Source organism: Neophocaena asiaeorientalis, unplaced genomic scaffold, assembly GCF_003031525.2.
Source record: "Neophocaena asiaeorientalis asiaeorientalis breed wild unplaced genomic scaffold, Neophocaena_asiaeorientalis_V1.1 scaffold162, whole genome shotgun sequence".
In the NCBI taxonomy this organism is placed as follows: Eukaryota; Metazoa; Chordata; class Mammalia; order Artiodactyla; family Phocoenidae; genus Neophocaena; species Neophocaena asiaeorientalis.
Window position 1 is genome coordinate 3216421 of NW_020172637.1, and position 16564 is coordinate 3232984.

General features: G+C 34.9%; 1 protein-coding gene across 5 annotated transcripts in view; it reads left to right on the plus strand.

Moving 5' to 3' along the window:
* The window catches only part of REPS1 (RALBP1 associated Eps domain containing 1), a 72455-nt gene that overhangs the window by 31217 nt on the left and 24674 nt on the right, over window positions 1-16564 (plus strand). For all 5 annotated transcript variants that reach the window (XM_024739394.1, XM_024739395.1, XM_024739397.1 and 2 more), the window contains exons 2-8: window positions 327-450; window positions 2071-2267; window positions 2399-2552; window positions 3109-3233; window positions 3733-3895; window positions 4173-4236; window positions 5382-5536. In XM_024739394.1, the coding sequence (XP_024595162.1) occupies window positions 330-450; window positions 2071-2267; window positions 2399-2552; window positions 3109-3233; window positions 3733-3895; window positions 4173-4236; window positions 5382-5536 (979 nt within the window). In that variant the 5' untranslated portion in view covers window positions 327-329. The remainder of the gene's footprint in view (window positions 1-326; window positions 451-2070; window positions 2268-2398; window positions 2553-3108; window positions 3234-3732; window positions 3896-4172; window positions 4237-5381; window positions 5537-16564) is intronic.

A 16564-nucleotide genomic window follows, 5' to 3' on the forward strand; every position in this document is an offset into this window, starting at 1 on the left:
ACTTTTGGCCCTATTGTATGCACAGTGCTTATGAAGAAGAGTAGATGGTACATTTGTTTCTAAAAGATGTGATTTTTAATAAAGTGTAGTTACTTATCACATGAATTTTAATACGTAGGAGAGTGATAACCCTCTTATTGTAAGGTCAGTGCCTTTTTATTTTCAAACATTTAAACCTGAAACTTGAGGAAGTTGGTTGTCAGTTGAGAGTAATATACCATATGTCAGCTATGTATTTTGGAGAAGTGATAAACAGAAGTTAGATAGCTGCTTATGTGGAGAATTATTGTCATAATTCTTAATGTTAACATTGTGTTCTTTTATAGATTATGGAGCTTTGTGGTGCAACTAGACTTGGTTATTTTGGAAGAAGTCAGTTCTATATTGCTTTGAAACTTGTAGCTGTTGCCCAGTCTGGCTTCCCTTTAAGAGTGGAAAGTATAAATACAGGTAAATATGGAATATATTAGTAACTGAAATGAAGATGAACTTCTAATCACAAATGAAGTAAAGTCACAACTGTTGAGTCTTTCTGATGTTTCAGTGGCATTTGTGACGTTGAGTTAGTGTCATGTCTTTTACTACCATGCTCTTTTCATTTGTTAATATTAGAAAAATATGTCTGTCTTAACTCTGTTATGGCATATATGTACATATTTGATGGTAATATAAAAACTTTTAAAATGGTGATTTTTAAAAATTAATTTACTAAAAATTGCTTAGAATTTAGATGAATAATTTTATCAAGGTAAATGATGAATTATAGTGCCCATCTTCATATATGCTTTCCTTATATTCTTTTCTACTAAGTAAGTATAAAACAACATTATACTTTGTGTTTTCCTGTTTGGAAAAGCCATGAAAGCTCCATTTGAAATTAGAAAGTATTAGTTAACCAAAACTTTGATTGAAAGACACAGTATTAAAAATATTGGCAGACTAAAACCCAAATACAAGCATCTAACCACCTTACAAATGTCACCTAGGATAATTTGTTTTTCTGTTATTTGGAGGCTCATTGATGCCGAAGTAGATGGAAATTCTATAAAGGTAGGCACTTAAATGCAGAGTTCTTTGGTTTTCATAGGAAAGGCGGGCAAGAGAAAACTTGAGGTTTTCTCTGATGTTAGAATTTTTATAACATAGTTTTCAGTACCAGCTCAGTTTATTAGTCATCCAGAGGTTTTCATTGTGGAGCTCTGGTTTGCCACATATCATTGTTCTAGAGTTGAGAGTTTACATTCTTTCCAGGTAATTTTGAATTCCTTTACATAAATGCTGAATAAACAATGTTTTCCCTTCTTAATGTGGAGATTCTAAAGAGAAATTCTGGTAATCATGGTGGAGGGAAGTACACTTTCCTCTAAAAATGGTTTTGGTGCTGTATTGTTCTAGTCTAAAAGTGTGCAGAGAAATTCTCAGTCTTTTATCCTCTTTTCTACTTAAAACTGAATGTAGAATATTTGCCTGTAGGAGTGTCATAAGCTAGACTGAAGTGGGTGGGTATAACTGACGCCTTGTTCTGTGTCCTTGGTAGGTGAACAGTAAGTTGTTTTCAGGAATTTCTGCAATGAAAATGTCTAGATTAATCTAGTCTCAAACTTAGTGACATATTCTTATTTTGCTTAGAGCTCTAACATCTTCCTTTAGGGAACCAGTGTGAGTAGAAACAGCCTAGGCTTCGGGGTCCGATTCACCTGGGTGGAAATCCTAACTGTCAATGACCTTGGTATCTTGGAGTCTCAGTTTCTTTCTCTGTAAAATGGGGTTGATAATGGTTATGAGACGAGATAGATACAAAGTACAAGCATAGGGCCAGACATGCAATGAACATTTAATACAGCTTAACTCCTTAAGGACAGTTCGGTGTTACTTCTTTCTAGGTTAAAGTTTCCCTAAACAATCTAAGAGAGATGATCTGAATTTTGTAGAGGTAAACATTTTATGCCTGTTGTTTCTGTATCAGTTTTTGCAAAAATTCTTTCTAATGTCAAATTCATCTCTTATTTCAGTTTTTCATGTGTATACCTTTTTTTATTTTGAAGTAATAATTATTTTTGTGGTTAACAGTAAAGGACCTTCCTCTGCCAAGATTTGTTGCTTCGAAGAATGAACAGGAATCTCGTCATGCAGCCTCATATTCTTCAGATTCTGAAAATCAAGGGTCTTATTCTGGTGTAATTCCCCCACCACCGGGCAGGGGGCAAGTGAAAAAGGGATCCACAAGCCATGATACTGGCCAGCCTCGTACATCTGCAGATCAGCAGGTAAGCACGTGCATGTAAATGCTATCAGTTGATGTCCTGTGCTAATGCTTACACTGAAACATTTATTGAGTGCCTTAGTAATGAAAATGTTACCTTAAAATTTAAATTTTAAAGTAATGATGTTTTTCTAGGAACCTGTATCCCCAGTAGTTTCGCCACAGCAGTCTCCACCAACTTCTCCACACACATGGAGGAAGCACAGCCGCCATCCCAGTGGAGGAAACAGTGAGAGGCCTCTTGCAGGACCTGGGCCATTTTGGTCTCCCTTTGGTGAAGCACAGTCAGGTATTTAGAAATTTTTTTAAAGTAACATTTATTAAGGGCTGTAAACTGAAGAAAACTTGATAATGTTCCTTTAAGAGTTGCCTCCAAGTCAATTTTTAATTATATGTTAAGTGCCTTAAAGAGAAGCAAAAGCCAGCTGTGAAAGTTTCTAAGTAGATATATCACTTTGCAGAGTGGTAATTGCATTTATTTATATCTGTGATGCTTAGACAAAAGTTTACTGGGATCAGATTCTCTGAAGAGTAAAATGAATAAATAAATACTCCTAGGGATACATTCCTAAGTATAGATTATATTAGTGAAGGGAAGTACACTTTGTTGTAAAAATGATTCTGCTGCTATATTGCTTATTACAGCAATAAATTGGTTATACCAAATGAGGTATAATTTTAAATTGACAGAGAAGATTCCATTTTGGAAATTGTTAACATTTCTTCACAGTTAGCATTTAAAAGAAAACTTGTATATGTGTGTGGTGATTTGTTATCATTAAAAACCTTGTAACTAGTTTTTTCCTCCAAAAATGAGTCAGCATGTTTACCCATTCTGCTTTTAGGTTCTTCTGCTGGTGATGCAGTATGGTCAGGGCATTCTCCACCTCCACCTCAAGAAAATTGGGTCAGTTTTGCAGATACTCCACCAACCAGTACTCTTTTAACCATGCATCCTGCTTCTGTCCAGGTGTGACATTTTATTGGTATTGCATTTTTATTTGCTTCATTCAGAGTATTGCTGCAGTCATTGTTTTCATATTTTGCTGTTGCAAATTTTATAAATGCAAGTTCACTCTTTTACAAAAAAAACAGAACTCTGTGCGTTTTCTTCAAATCTGTTTTCATTGGAATGTTTCACTGAAAGTTTTGGCTGATTTTCTTGCTAATTCCATAGTGAAGCTTTGAAAGGTTTCTGCATCTAGGAATGTATTTGCTTGGCTTTCTTAGCACATTTTACATAACTTTCTGTTGCTTACATATTGCTGTTGTTCTACACATTTATATAATCATTGTGCGAAAACGTTTAATAACCTATATAACAAATATGTGGTTTGCTGATGTTTGTGAAGACTTACTTTTTAAACATCCACAAAAAGTTTTACTTTCAAAGATAAGTAACCTAGCGATCTTGGTCCATGTAATCATATAGATAGATGCTGTACTGAGGAAAAAATGTTTCATTACAGGACCAGACAACAGTACGAACTGTAGCATCAGCTACAACTGCCAATGAAATTCGTAGGCAATCCAGTAGTTATGACGATCCCTGGAAAATAACAGATGAACAAAGACAGTATTATGTAAATCAATTTAAAACCATTCAGCCTGATCTAAACGGATTTATTCCAGGTGAGTTGTTAAAAACAGAAGTTCTTCTAGATGGATAGGACAATCTCAATTTCATAATCTCAAAAACATGGTTTTATTGGTCAGAGATTATAAAGGATAAATTAATTCTCAAATTGCCTAAAAACTTTATAATCGCTGGAAACCAAAAACATGGCATGTACACATGTTACGGTTACCTTTTTCTCAGTGACAAAAGTCTTAAGACTCTTACCTCACATTTTATTCTTGGAGCTGTAAGTTCAGAATAACATTAAACAACACTGTTTTAATATTTCAGGATCTGCAGCTAAAGAGTTTTTTACAAAATCAAAACTTCCTATTCTTGAACTTTCTCATATTTGGTAAGTGTGGTATATCATTAGTTGGGTAATGTGGGTTGTTTCAGAGGAGTTTATAGCAGGTAGATTTTTGAACTTTAAAAAATAAACTATTAGAGTAACCTTTTCAGGAATATTCTCAAAGAACCCAGTATTACCTTATAATAGCCAGCTTTTCTCTCACTCTTTAGAAAAGAAATAAGTGATAACACTGTAGTAGTTCTTTAAAATGGGTTATAAAAATTCTTTAAGCTGTATCACCTATTTCTTGTTGAAAGCATAATGTGTGGAATAAAAGCTAGTTTGCCCATACATGGTTATGTTTATCACATTTGTTTTTTAACGTTTAGTAAGTCCTATACCAAGGCGTGATCTTAAGGACATGCTTAGCTGCCATTTAAATATAGACTGAGACTCAGGATAGCTGCTGTGTAGTTGAAATTAGCCATTAAAAACACAAATTACAATCACAAATTATTTTTTAAAAACACTTATTGGATAAACAAATGTTATTTCTACTGTATATCAGTGTATTTCTTTACATTCTAAATTATTTTGTTATTAAGGTTTTTAGAGGCATAGGATGCTATGGTAGGAAGTAGGTAGATAATGCCTAAAACCGAAAAATCAAGAACTAGCAATATATGCATGCTATTTATGTAGTTTAAGGTAATGAATGAAAAATGGTTGCATCTGCAACCAGAAAATCGGCATCACGGTGGGGCTGCTCATTCTTTGTATCAAGTCTTGTAATTCTATTGGATGCCTTAAAGTGCATACATGTAGAAGTTTGATAACAGTAAAAATAGTTTTTAAAAATTTCAGTGACTTACTAACTAAGGCTAGCTTTAACTAAATCCTGTTACTAAAAATGCATATGGGGTAAAGGTCATTTTTTGGTGATTTTATTTATTGGGACTGTTTCTTCAGCATTTTATTATGAGAATTTAAGGCATACAGAAAAGTTTAAAGAATTGTTCCTTCAACACCCATATGCCCGCTGCCTACAGTTAACAGTTTGCTATATTTGTTTCATTACATATCTTTCCATCTATGGAATTTTAAAAATTATAGATTGCAATTTTCTGGGAAAGGATTTCTCTCCTTTTTGAGACCTAAAGGGAGTCAAAGCAGAATATGATGATATTAATAATAAGTTTTTCTTCTAGGGAACTCTCAGACTTTGATAAAGATGGAGCCTTGACACTGGATGAGTTTTGTGCTGCTTTTCATCTGGTAGTTGCTAGGAAGAATGGCTACGACTTACCGGAAAAACTCCCTGAAAGCTTAATGCCCAAACTGATTGATTTGGAAGATTCAGCAGGTAAGACCGGGAGCTGAAGAGACCTGACTGCATGCCTTAATAAACATAACACTTGATTCTTAAAGCAAAATAAAGATAGACGTTAAAACTTAGTTTAAGAGCATAAACATTTCATCAGAAGCACGTAGATTTGCCATCAGAATAGGATGTACAGGCTGAACCTGGATTAATGGCTTGGCTTATTTAGTAAACTTTAAATAAAGAGATAAAGAATACATGCCACTATTTCACCTTACACTAGTGACTTGCAGAGATCTGAAGAGCATTTCATAGTATCTTGTTACTTTGCTGCCTTTAATTGCATTATAAATTGTCTGAAGTGGGTAAAGTAGCTTATCTTCATTATCAACATTTTTCCATTTAATGCATCTTAATTTGTTGAAGGGAATGCCTGGTTTATCCTTAGACCTCTGCAGTCGCAAGCATTTTCCTTTAAAAAGCCCACTTCTTTTCTTCAGACTCTAAAGAAATCTGGGAAATTTGTATTTGATTGTAGATAGTGCTTTTTTTAAAATGTTTACAAGAATGCTTTTATAAGTGCTCATACTTACTGGTAGCTTTCTTTAAAAGGAAATAAGACTACAAGGGGTAAAAAATGAGTACTCTTTCCTTACATTCTGAATGAATAAGAGGAAATTAATGCTAAATTATTAATGTACCTAATTAAAACTAAATTATTGTCTACAATTTTTCTATCTAAATTCTCTTGTATTTTATGTTGGAAGGAATTTTATGCTTTTAAAAAGAGAAGATAGAACGAAATTTGGCTCTTAAAAGGGCAACGTCTATTTAACTCAGAAACGCAAGTCATCTGACTTCACTGTCTAAATTTTACGGAAAGAACCATATACATGTCATTACTGTCAGGAAGAGAACAGTCTCCTTGGAGTTAAGAATCTGAGTGTGCTTCTAGTTTTGCTACTTAACTCTGTGACCTTCCTTGGGCAAGTTCTAACCATTTACTCTTATTTTTTCCTTCTGTTTCTCCACCTGAAATGTGGATTTGATGCCATTCATATTTTAAGACCTGAATTGTATCCTGACCTTTTATCAACCAATAGGTTGATTAAATAATTTACTGTTGATTTCAGTTTTTTAGAAACATTATCCTGTGAGAATCCTAGGATTTGCCTAATCATTTCAGGTAGTTATTTGGCGTCAGTTACCCTCTAACTTGAGCTGAAAGCGAAGCGTTTTTGTCAGATAATTTTGCTTCACAGTTCTTTGGTTTACCTAATTAGGAAATAAACAAAAATCACTTCTTTATTTAGCTTTTTGCTAGTAGGCAAAAGGGAAGCAATTTTGATAGCTACAGACTTGCTGCATCATTGATTTATAAATTGGGCTCGTATGTAGAGTTTTTTTATGACTTTAATTTTTTAAAAACTGATAGCATACTAATACAAGAAATAAGTCAAGCTTATTCTGTTTTATGTCATTTTCTAGAGACTTGTCTGATCTTGTCATCTGTTGGATTCAGATAGGTGAATCTGACTTTTGCATGTAGTCAGTAGAGTCTTTGTTTTCTTTCTTTAATTTAAATAAAGTGTGGTTCTTTGTCATGTTGATCTACTGACGGAATTTTAAGGCCGATGATGCAAGTTCTTTCCTGGGCATTTGTCTTTTTACACCTGTTAGATTTGTTTAGCAAAGAGACACTCTGGTTTTTTGCCTGCATGTCTCTATACACTATTGCTTTAACTATAATTTTAAAGGTGTCAAAGACTCAGTTTTTTCCAATTCTAACATAATATTATATGGTTTCCAGTCAAATTTATTGTGAACATTTTGACCACACAATATTAGATTAAAATCTGCTTTGCCTACTCATAAATGATAAATTTGGAGTTCTATTTTGAGGTGGGAAGAACCATTTAATCTTCTTTCTCCTACCTATCATAAGCCTGAGATTCATGACACAAAGTCCTTTGAATATAGAAATTGTCCTGTGACACTGTGATTCAATCAGTATCCTTAAAAACCATTTTTAAATAGCTGTGTTTTTAGATGTTCCCAGTTAAAGGAGGCACACCCAAACACTTTCTTTTGGCTGACCTGAGAACTTATCATAAATATTCCTTCTGTGGAGACTTTGTGCCTTACAGGCAAAGGTGGTTTCTATCTTCTCTGATCTTGCACAGCATATCCTATGTGCTGTTCATTATGGCACACATTATGCTGACTCCTCTTCTTTTTTATCCTCTTTCTACCACTACACTGTGAGCCCCTTAAAAAAATAGGAAATGTACCATATTCATTGTAGTATCCTCAGGACCTAGCACTTGCAGGCATGGACTAAGTAGCTTAGTAAATAATTATTGAGTAAATTATGCTAAATATGTGCCCTTTTTAAAGTAGGGTTTTTTCCTTAACATTTCTGTCTTTGGAAAAACAGTCATTTGTTTTAACTTTATGATGTTGGGGCATATTAAAATATTAGCTCCACAAGTATTCTATATTTACAGTTTAAGTAACTCTTACAGAAAAATAGATGATGAATAATGATGACTTGAGTTACAGTTGCTTGAAGTAACAAGCTAAGCTTTCTGTAGGCATGCAAACACAGGTGGGATATATATGTATTTTTTCCAAAGTCATTTGATTAGATTTATAGGATTAAATATACCAGATAAAACAGAACAACCAAGGACCAGAGGTAGAGGTACTTGTGTAGACCTGAATTAAAATATTTAACATTGAACATCACTGAATTTGACAGCTGGAGTAAATAACTTTCGTTGTCTTATAAAAGAAAACATACAAGAATTCATCTGTGGAAGCTTTCTGAAGCTGAATTCAAGAAAGAATGGTAATCTTCTAGGAATAGCTATCTTCTTTTTTTCTAAATTTTTAAAATTTTTATTGGAGTATAGTTGACTTACAATATTGTGTTAGTTTCCGGTGTACAGCAAAGTGAATCAGTTATACATAGACATATATCCACTCTTTTTTTAGATTCTTTTTCCATATAGGTCATTACAGAGTATTGAGTGGAGTTCCCTGTGCTATTCAGTAGGTACTTATTGGTTATCTATTTTATATATAGTAGTGTGTATATGTCAATCCCAATCTCCCAATTTATCCCTCCCCCCTCTTAGGAATGGTTATCTTCTATTAAAAAAAGATTAAGGTGAACTGCTAGCCTACCACAATTGTATCTTAAAGAAAAAAAAAACAACACATTGAGTTATTATACATTTTAAACTCAGTCTCCACCTCTTAAACTCAATTTCCAAAGAATCATCTTTGTAGCACAGTTTCAATTTTACGTATATTTTTTGGCGATTATTTGGTCAGTCTCTCTTAAACTAGATTAGAGGTTCCTGGGCAGATAGTAGCCAGATTGGTCTTGTTCATCATGTTTAAGCACCTAGCAGGGTGCAAACTGAGTACACATAAGTAGGCGTTCGCATTTTTGAAATGACTAAGTTGGCTGAACCACTTGTTTAAAACTGTTTCCTGTCTTCACACCACACTGCTCATATGAGCACCTCAGTAGTATCTGCTTGAGATGCTCAGAGAGGTAAAGGAATTTGTTCACTATTCTGTGTCCTCCTCCATAATCGCTGCTTTGTACAGTAAACTTGAGCATGTGTTTCATTGTTGTTGATATGGTGCATAGATAGCATAGGTCCCCAAGCTCCTAGTGGTACTTTTAACATGAATATTTTTAAAAGCCAGACTTTTTATTTATGAGTCGTTTACCAAAAATACATACTTGAGACTAGCTTGATGTGAATTTATCAATGTTAATAGTTTCTCTTGTGTTCACACACAAAATTTTAACATATAAAAGCCTGTAGAAGTAACACATGCAGCTCTCTGTTTTTACACAAGTGCATTCACACTGTACATCCTTGATTTTTTTCTAATAATGTTGTACATCTCTGCACTTTGTTACATATAGAGCTGTCACATTCTTTATCATAATTTGTGAATGTTCCTTAATTCAACCAGTTTCTTATTGATGGAATTTTCGGGTAGTTTCCTGGCTTTACTTTTAAATTGGTGTTGCAAAAAAAAAGATACATATATTTTTGTTTTGTACAGAGAACCTCGAATCTTTGTTTTGGAAAATTTACTCTCCAAGTGCCTTTAGTTGCAGAGGAAAATGAAAATAGGCACTAATATTCATCATTAACTTTACACCTAAGGAATTAATTCTCAAGCCCCCCACCCCATATATGTATACATTCTTAACACTCGTGTCATTTCTTTTCAGATAGTGGGGTATTGGAGGTGATGAATCAGTACAATTGTAAATATTGGCAAAGGTGCACCATTTAGTGAAACTGGACAAAATAACTGAACTCCTCAAACTCCTGGCAAAAACAGTGACAAACAAGGCTAGCTAATACTTGAAGGAGAAAACCTCTGCAAGAATGACACAATAGGGGCTTTAAAAGATGATGGTTTAAATATCCGTGGATTCAGTAAGAGTCCTTGGGTATATTTAATGATACCATTAATTATTTTTTGCAGAAATGAGCTTTTTTCTTTATGATTGTGTTGTGAAAGTCAAAATGAAGTGAAGGATGTCTGTCTTGCTCTGTTAGGACGAGAACTCCATGGAAATAAATGGGAGCCTTGTCTTCTTGCTCAATACTGTATCTTTGTTTGCTATATTTACTTATAGGCCCTCAGTAAATGTTCACTGACTGAATTCATGCTTTTATTAATTTTGCCACCAAATTTCGCCCAAAATCTTTAACATCTTTTATGGTTTGTTCTTTATACTCATTTTCTGTGTAAGTCTTGAAGAAAACGCCCCAGTTTAGTTGTTTTTTCTCTTTATGAAATTTTAGTCCTTATTTTAAGTGGATTAACTTTAAATGGGCTTTTTCCATTTTTAGCTATACTTAGATAATGGAAACCTCCTGTATATCTGTGGGTAATATTCTTTGAAGTATAATAGCTGAGCCAAATGGTATTTGCTATAAAATGTTGATCAGTACTGCAAAAAAAGAAAAAAGGGCAACAGATGCAATTTAATTAGTATTTGGGGTAAGTGTTTTATTGTTTTCAAACCTTGTTAGACATGTTTTTACATTCATTTTTTAAAAATCTTTGGCTTTAATTCAAAACTAATAGACTTCTACATAGTCCTTCTTAAAATCTGCTTACTGAGTAAATTTCCATTTTGTGGAATATTGGGGAGAAGTGGAATTACTTTTGGAAATAGAACTTAGTTTTTCGATCCATGTAATATCATTCAAGGCAAACAAAGCATATCTTAAATTAAGTCTTTAATTTCTTTCTGCATATGCATTGCTTATGCCTGTCTTTTAAGTGTGAATGAAAAAGGTGCTATTTATAGGGGGTTTTTTTAAACTTAAAATTTATCCACACCTGTTTTTTTAAAATTTTAAATGTTTTTTTCTTGTACAAATAATATTCACATCTCAAATAAATAAAAGATATAGTTACTTTTTGCTTAGATGAAGCTGATAAATGAAATTAAAACCTTGAACCTACATGATTGAAGAATTCTTCCTAGATTTGTTTTGCTACTTGAAAAGAAAGTAAGTTTTAAACCATAAGACTTTAGGGAGTGTATATATTTCTATTAGATTGATAATAGCTGGCAGTCATTTTGAAGCAGTTTTTTAGTGAATTGAGTATAATACTAGGAAAATGAGAGAAATTTGGGGTGGGTAGATTATAAACCTAGAATGAAACTGAAACAGGTTCTTTCTCTTTAAGGAAGAGGTTGTTCAGCAGGTATACTGAACTGAACTGAATCTGGGAACTTTTTAGGGTCTGTGGAGCCTAGAAGGATGAAAACTACTGAAAGTGTTTTTATTTTCTAGTGCGATCCTGAAAGTAAGGTTTGCACTTTTCATATTATCATTACTAACTTTTTTTTTTTTTTGCGGTACGCGGGCCTCTCACTGTTGTGGCCTCTCCCGTTGCGGAGCACAGGCTCCAGACGCGCAGGCTCAGCGGCCATGGCTCACGGGCCCAGCCGCTCCATGGCATGTGGGATCTTCCCGGACCGGGGCACGAACCCGTGTCCCCTGCATCGGCAGGCAGACTCTCAACCACTGCGCCACCAGGGAAGCCCTATCATTACTAACTTTTAAATGTAGATTGACAGTACATCAGTATGATCACACTGGGTTGTGCCTTCCAGGCACACTTTTATACATGGAAATACTTTTTGCATAAAAGCCCTTTTGGGGTTTATTTTAACAAATAATTTAGGCTCATGCTCTTCTTTTTCAGCCCTGATGCTCTGATGATGTCAGGGGCAGAGCAGAACCCTCAGGAGGGAGGCAGGGTTGACACAGTGTTCCAGCAGGAGGCTAGGTTGGAACACTGCATCAGGTAAGAGTAAAATTACACCCCTGCCTCCGTAAGGATACAGTCTTAAAGACTAACTTTTGTGGGCGGCTATGAAACTCTTTGTAGGAGTATTTATAAGGAGCCAAGTTGAAGGAAGTGTAGTTTATTTACAGACCTAATGCCTCTTCCCAGACTCATGACTGTTAGTTTCTAGAACATAGGTAATTTGCTCCTTTTCTACTGCCATTTGTTGTACTATATATGAAGTTAGAAAAGAAGCAATGTGTAATTTTGCTAATTTATTCCATAGATAATTTTTGAATTTTCTAGGACAGTGATTTTTTTCAAACTTTCTCATCTTAGGGACCCCTTTACATTCTTAAAATTTTTTGTGGACCCCCAAAAAGGCTTTCTTTTTGTAGATTACATCTGTCAATAGTAACCCTATTAGAAATTAAAACTGAAACATTTTTTAAAAATACTTACTGCTTTATTTTAAAATAACAAGAGTATACCCCTTACATATTAGCATAGGTATTTTTAGGAAAATAACCATATTCTCCAAAATAAAAAAATTGTGGAAAAGGTGGCATTGTTTACACTTATGCTAATCTCTTTCATATTTGGTTTAAGAAGACAGCTTAGAATCTCAACTAGCTGCATTCTGCTTTCAATCTGATGAGTGTGTTACTTTGTTTGAGGTATATCAGGTGTTGGCACACCAAGCCCTGAGGCCAGATCAGTCTGCTGACTGTTTTTGTATAACCTGCAGGCAAAGAGTGGTTTTTGTTTTCAAAAAAGAATAATATTTATTACACATGAAAATATATGAAATTTGAATTTCAGCATCCATAAATAAAAATTTATTGGAACATGGCCAAGCCCATTCCTTTGTGAATTACCTATAGCTGCTTTTGACAGCAGCACAGTTGAGTGGTTGCAGCAGAGACCTTATAGCCTGCAAAGCCTAAAATATTTAGGATTTTGCCAATCCTTAGTACATGAAGAAAATTTGGCCTCACGTAGTAAAAGGGAGGACTATTTTCAGATAATTTTGGATATTCTTTGGTATTGCACCAAAACTCAACAAATGGTAATTTCTTAAAGGTTAATTGCAGTGCAAAAGCTGAAACCATATTAATGAATTGTTTGTACTGTTACATAGATCTGTCTTGAACTTTGAATGAATCTTTTACCCATGCACGGCTTTGTAACATAATGCGCTGATTATTTGTAAAATATCGGTTCATTGAGTTGTACAGCTTTTGCAAACGTTGGGACATTTTATTATAAAATATCAAAAAGTGTGTTTGTTAATATCACAACCTATCTTATCAAGGAAGTACTGGGAAGCTCTTGAGCTTATAGACATGGATATACATTTTCCAAAATTCTAATCTTCACTTAAAAGCTCAAACTTTGTCATTAGTAACAAATACTGAAAATTGTTTTTTTCCTTGAAGGGACAGGGTCACTTAATCCATTTTCAAGAAAATCCCTGCCTAATAGCCATGTCTGAATAATTACAGTTTATCACCTGTTCTTTCAAGAATAATAGTGGCCTGTTCAGCTGACATCTGAATCACACTGAGACAACCGTTGCACTTTAATATGGAGAAGTGCTTCATATTTGTTTCCCATTTTACCACAGAATATTTTAAAAATGTGTTTCCAGGGGTGAGATTTAATAAAATTAATAATTTTTACTGCTTAATTGTGAACATCCTTCGGTGAAATTGTCATGCATATTTATTGATTTATTTATTTTTACATATTTTAACTGGAATGCATGGTGGTAAAGAATACAATGACTGCTATATTGTAGCAGTAATCACTATATATTTAGGTGCCACTGCCTTGATTCTTGCTAATAAGCTAGCAGTTTTACCCACCATTGCTTTTGCACCGTCAGTGCATATGCGAACACAGAGAAAAAGCATTATTACTATTACAAAATAATTTTGATGTTTTAGACCCCCCCTAACAGTGTCATGGGGACTCCCAGGAGTCCACGGTTTGCAGTTTAAGAACTGCTACTGTAGGAAAATAACTGTATTGGAATGACTATGAAGTATAATTATTTGGGTGAATAACACTTCAGTTCTTAGCCTCAAGGGGCTGGACCCACTGCAGCTTGGTACTAGTGAATCAAAGAGGTACCCAGAATCCATCCCAAACCTGAACTTCCTGCAGTGGGGATGGTGTACATTCTCGCCCTAAATTTGTCAGTAGAAGACTAACAGGAGAACAGAGGTCCAGGCAAGTCAAATCAGGGCCCCAGTTTGCCTTAAGGTGACATTTGAAACTTAAATAATAATGCAGTATGACTTTTAAATAGGTTCTTTTGAAAATTAATCATCCTATAGTTAATACTATTTTTATTCTATTTTTCCTTTCTTTAATATCTGCTTTGGGAGATCTTTTAAAGACGCTTCTTCATTCACCATCCTTCTGACAGAGTTTCACTTCCGGTAAACTATCAAATCTATAGCTATTATCCTTCTTTCTTTAACTCCCTTTCCTTTTGTTTTGTTTTAATTTAATAAATTTATTTTATATTTATTTTTGGCTGCGTTGGGTCTTCGTTGTTGCACACAGGCTTTTCTCTAGTTGTGGCGAGCAGGGGTTACTCTTTGTTGCAGTGCACGGGCTTCTCATTGCGGTGGCTTCTCTTGTTGCGGAGCACAGGCTCTAGGCGTGCGGGCTTCAGTAGTTGTGGCACGTGGGCTCGGTAGTTGTGGCTCGCGGGCTCTAGAGCACAGGCTCAGTAGTTGTGGCGCACGGGCTTAGCTGCTCTGCAGCATGTGGGATCTTCCCGGACCAGGGCTCGAACCCATGTCTCCTGATCTCCAGTGACATATGTGGTCTCCCTGCATCCCTCGTCCATCCTCTCCCACATTTGCCAAAGTAGGCTGTCATACTGCTCTGATGTAGAGCTCACTAGAAGCATCTTGCTGGTGAGGTCCAGCTCCAGTTTGCCGTCGAGCGCCTTGCCGTCCTTGCTGCAGTCCAAGTTGAAGCTGCTGTGGAGCCGGGCAGCAATCACGCCCGGAGAGCTGGGCTCGGGGGCGAACATAGAGGCCGAGACCGGCGAGTCCATCTGGGAGCGACTCTGCTCTGCCACCATCTTTAATAACTTAGGCTAATTCATCTCCCTGTGTTACCATAGGAAAAAAAGTCCATGATTTTTGTTCACACTGAAAACCACAAGCTATTTCCATGAGGAATTTGCTGCTACTATTTATTATAAATAATTTTTTCATTAGTTTTTCTCTAAGAGCATTGTGTTAAGAGGTCTTCATAGAACATTATATAAAGCATTTCTGCCTCTTATTTGTTCTATATCACTTTGGCACTTTTACTGAGAAAGAGATAGAATTAAGAAAGAAATAGCAAGAATGCTTGATCTTAGAAAACAAAAATTTATCAAAATATGATGCTGGACTACAAATTAGAACTTGCAGTGTGATATGACTATAAAGAAATAATGTCAGGGTGAGTAAAAGGGAGGTATTTTGAGATAGTCATGTAACAGAATAGGTGAAGAAAAGAACACACAAAAGTAACTCATTCAATAAATATTTGAGTGCCTAATATGTGGTAGGTCCTGTGTTAGGCACTAAAATGTGAAGGATTTACTTATGAGTAGATTGGAAGGTTAAAACCTATACATTGCTAAGTTGTTATATGGCTGTCTATATAGGAATCTGAAGTATAGTACTAACATTTAATGGCAAATGTCTTTCTTTCTGATGGAGAAACTCAGGTGCTATTTATTTTATTCAACTTGCCCATGGTCAAACAATGAGATAGTGACAGATATTAGAGTCATATTTTTGATACAGGTTCTAAACAGATTAGGTACTCCCCATTAATTTGGCAATCAATGTGATTTTCAGACTGGGATTATATTCAAAGCCATGTAAAATTTGGGAAGATTGGAATGAGAATTTAGTTACCATTAAATTCCTTCTGTTTTTAAATTACAATTTGAGAGCTTGGAGAAGCCTTAACTAATTAAAAGTAGAACATGATATCACATAATACTTTAAAAACCACTTCGAAATCCTGTCATGGATTTGTAGCTCTCTCAGTTAAGTCTGTAAATGCTAGTGAGCCTAACGATAAAAGTTTGTTTCGTGTGGGCTCATTGACTTTGCTTTTTGCTCATGCCTGGGCTCTTTCTCTCCTTTTGCTGTCTGCCTTGAAAATATATGCTGCTTCTTGGTAACAAGGAAGACTTGTAGAGAAAATTCGAGAGAATTAGTGTAAATCAGCAGTTCCCAAAGTATATGCCAAGGGAATATTGAGGGATTTTTATCTGATAAAAAAAGGTTTATATTTGGGAAAAACTGATTTAAACATGACAAGTCTTTGATATACAAATGTGCGTGGGGACACTCCAACAGGGAATTTTAGTATTCCCAGATTTATTTGAATAGAAAACCTAATTTTTAAAAAGATCTTACTGATTGATATTCCATGGAATACACTTTGGGAACTGGTACAAATCCATCCCTACTAGATTCAAAGTATGTGCCCTATTGCATTGCTACGTACAACACTCTTTTTCTACTTATTTCTAACTAGATTTTATTTTCATGGAAAACTCTGGTTTCAGGTAGACAGTAAGTTGCAGGAATAAGTATTGCCCGATTGTCTGATTGTTAAGATGTTTGTTTTGGGAACGTGAGAAAAGGAAATTCAGATTATAAATTACTACTTGTGAAAACCTTCTGTTAG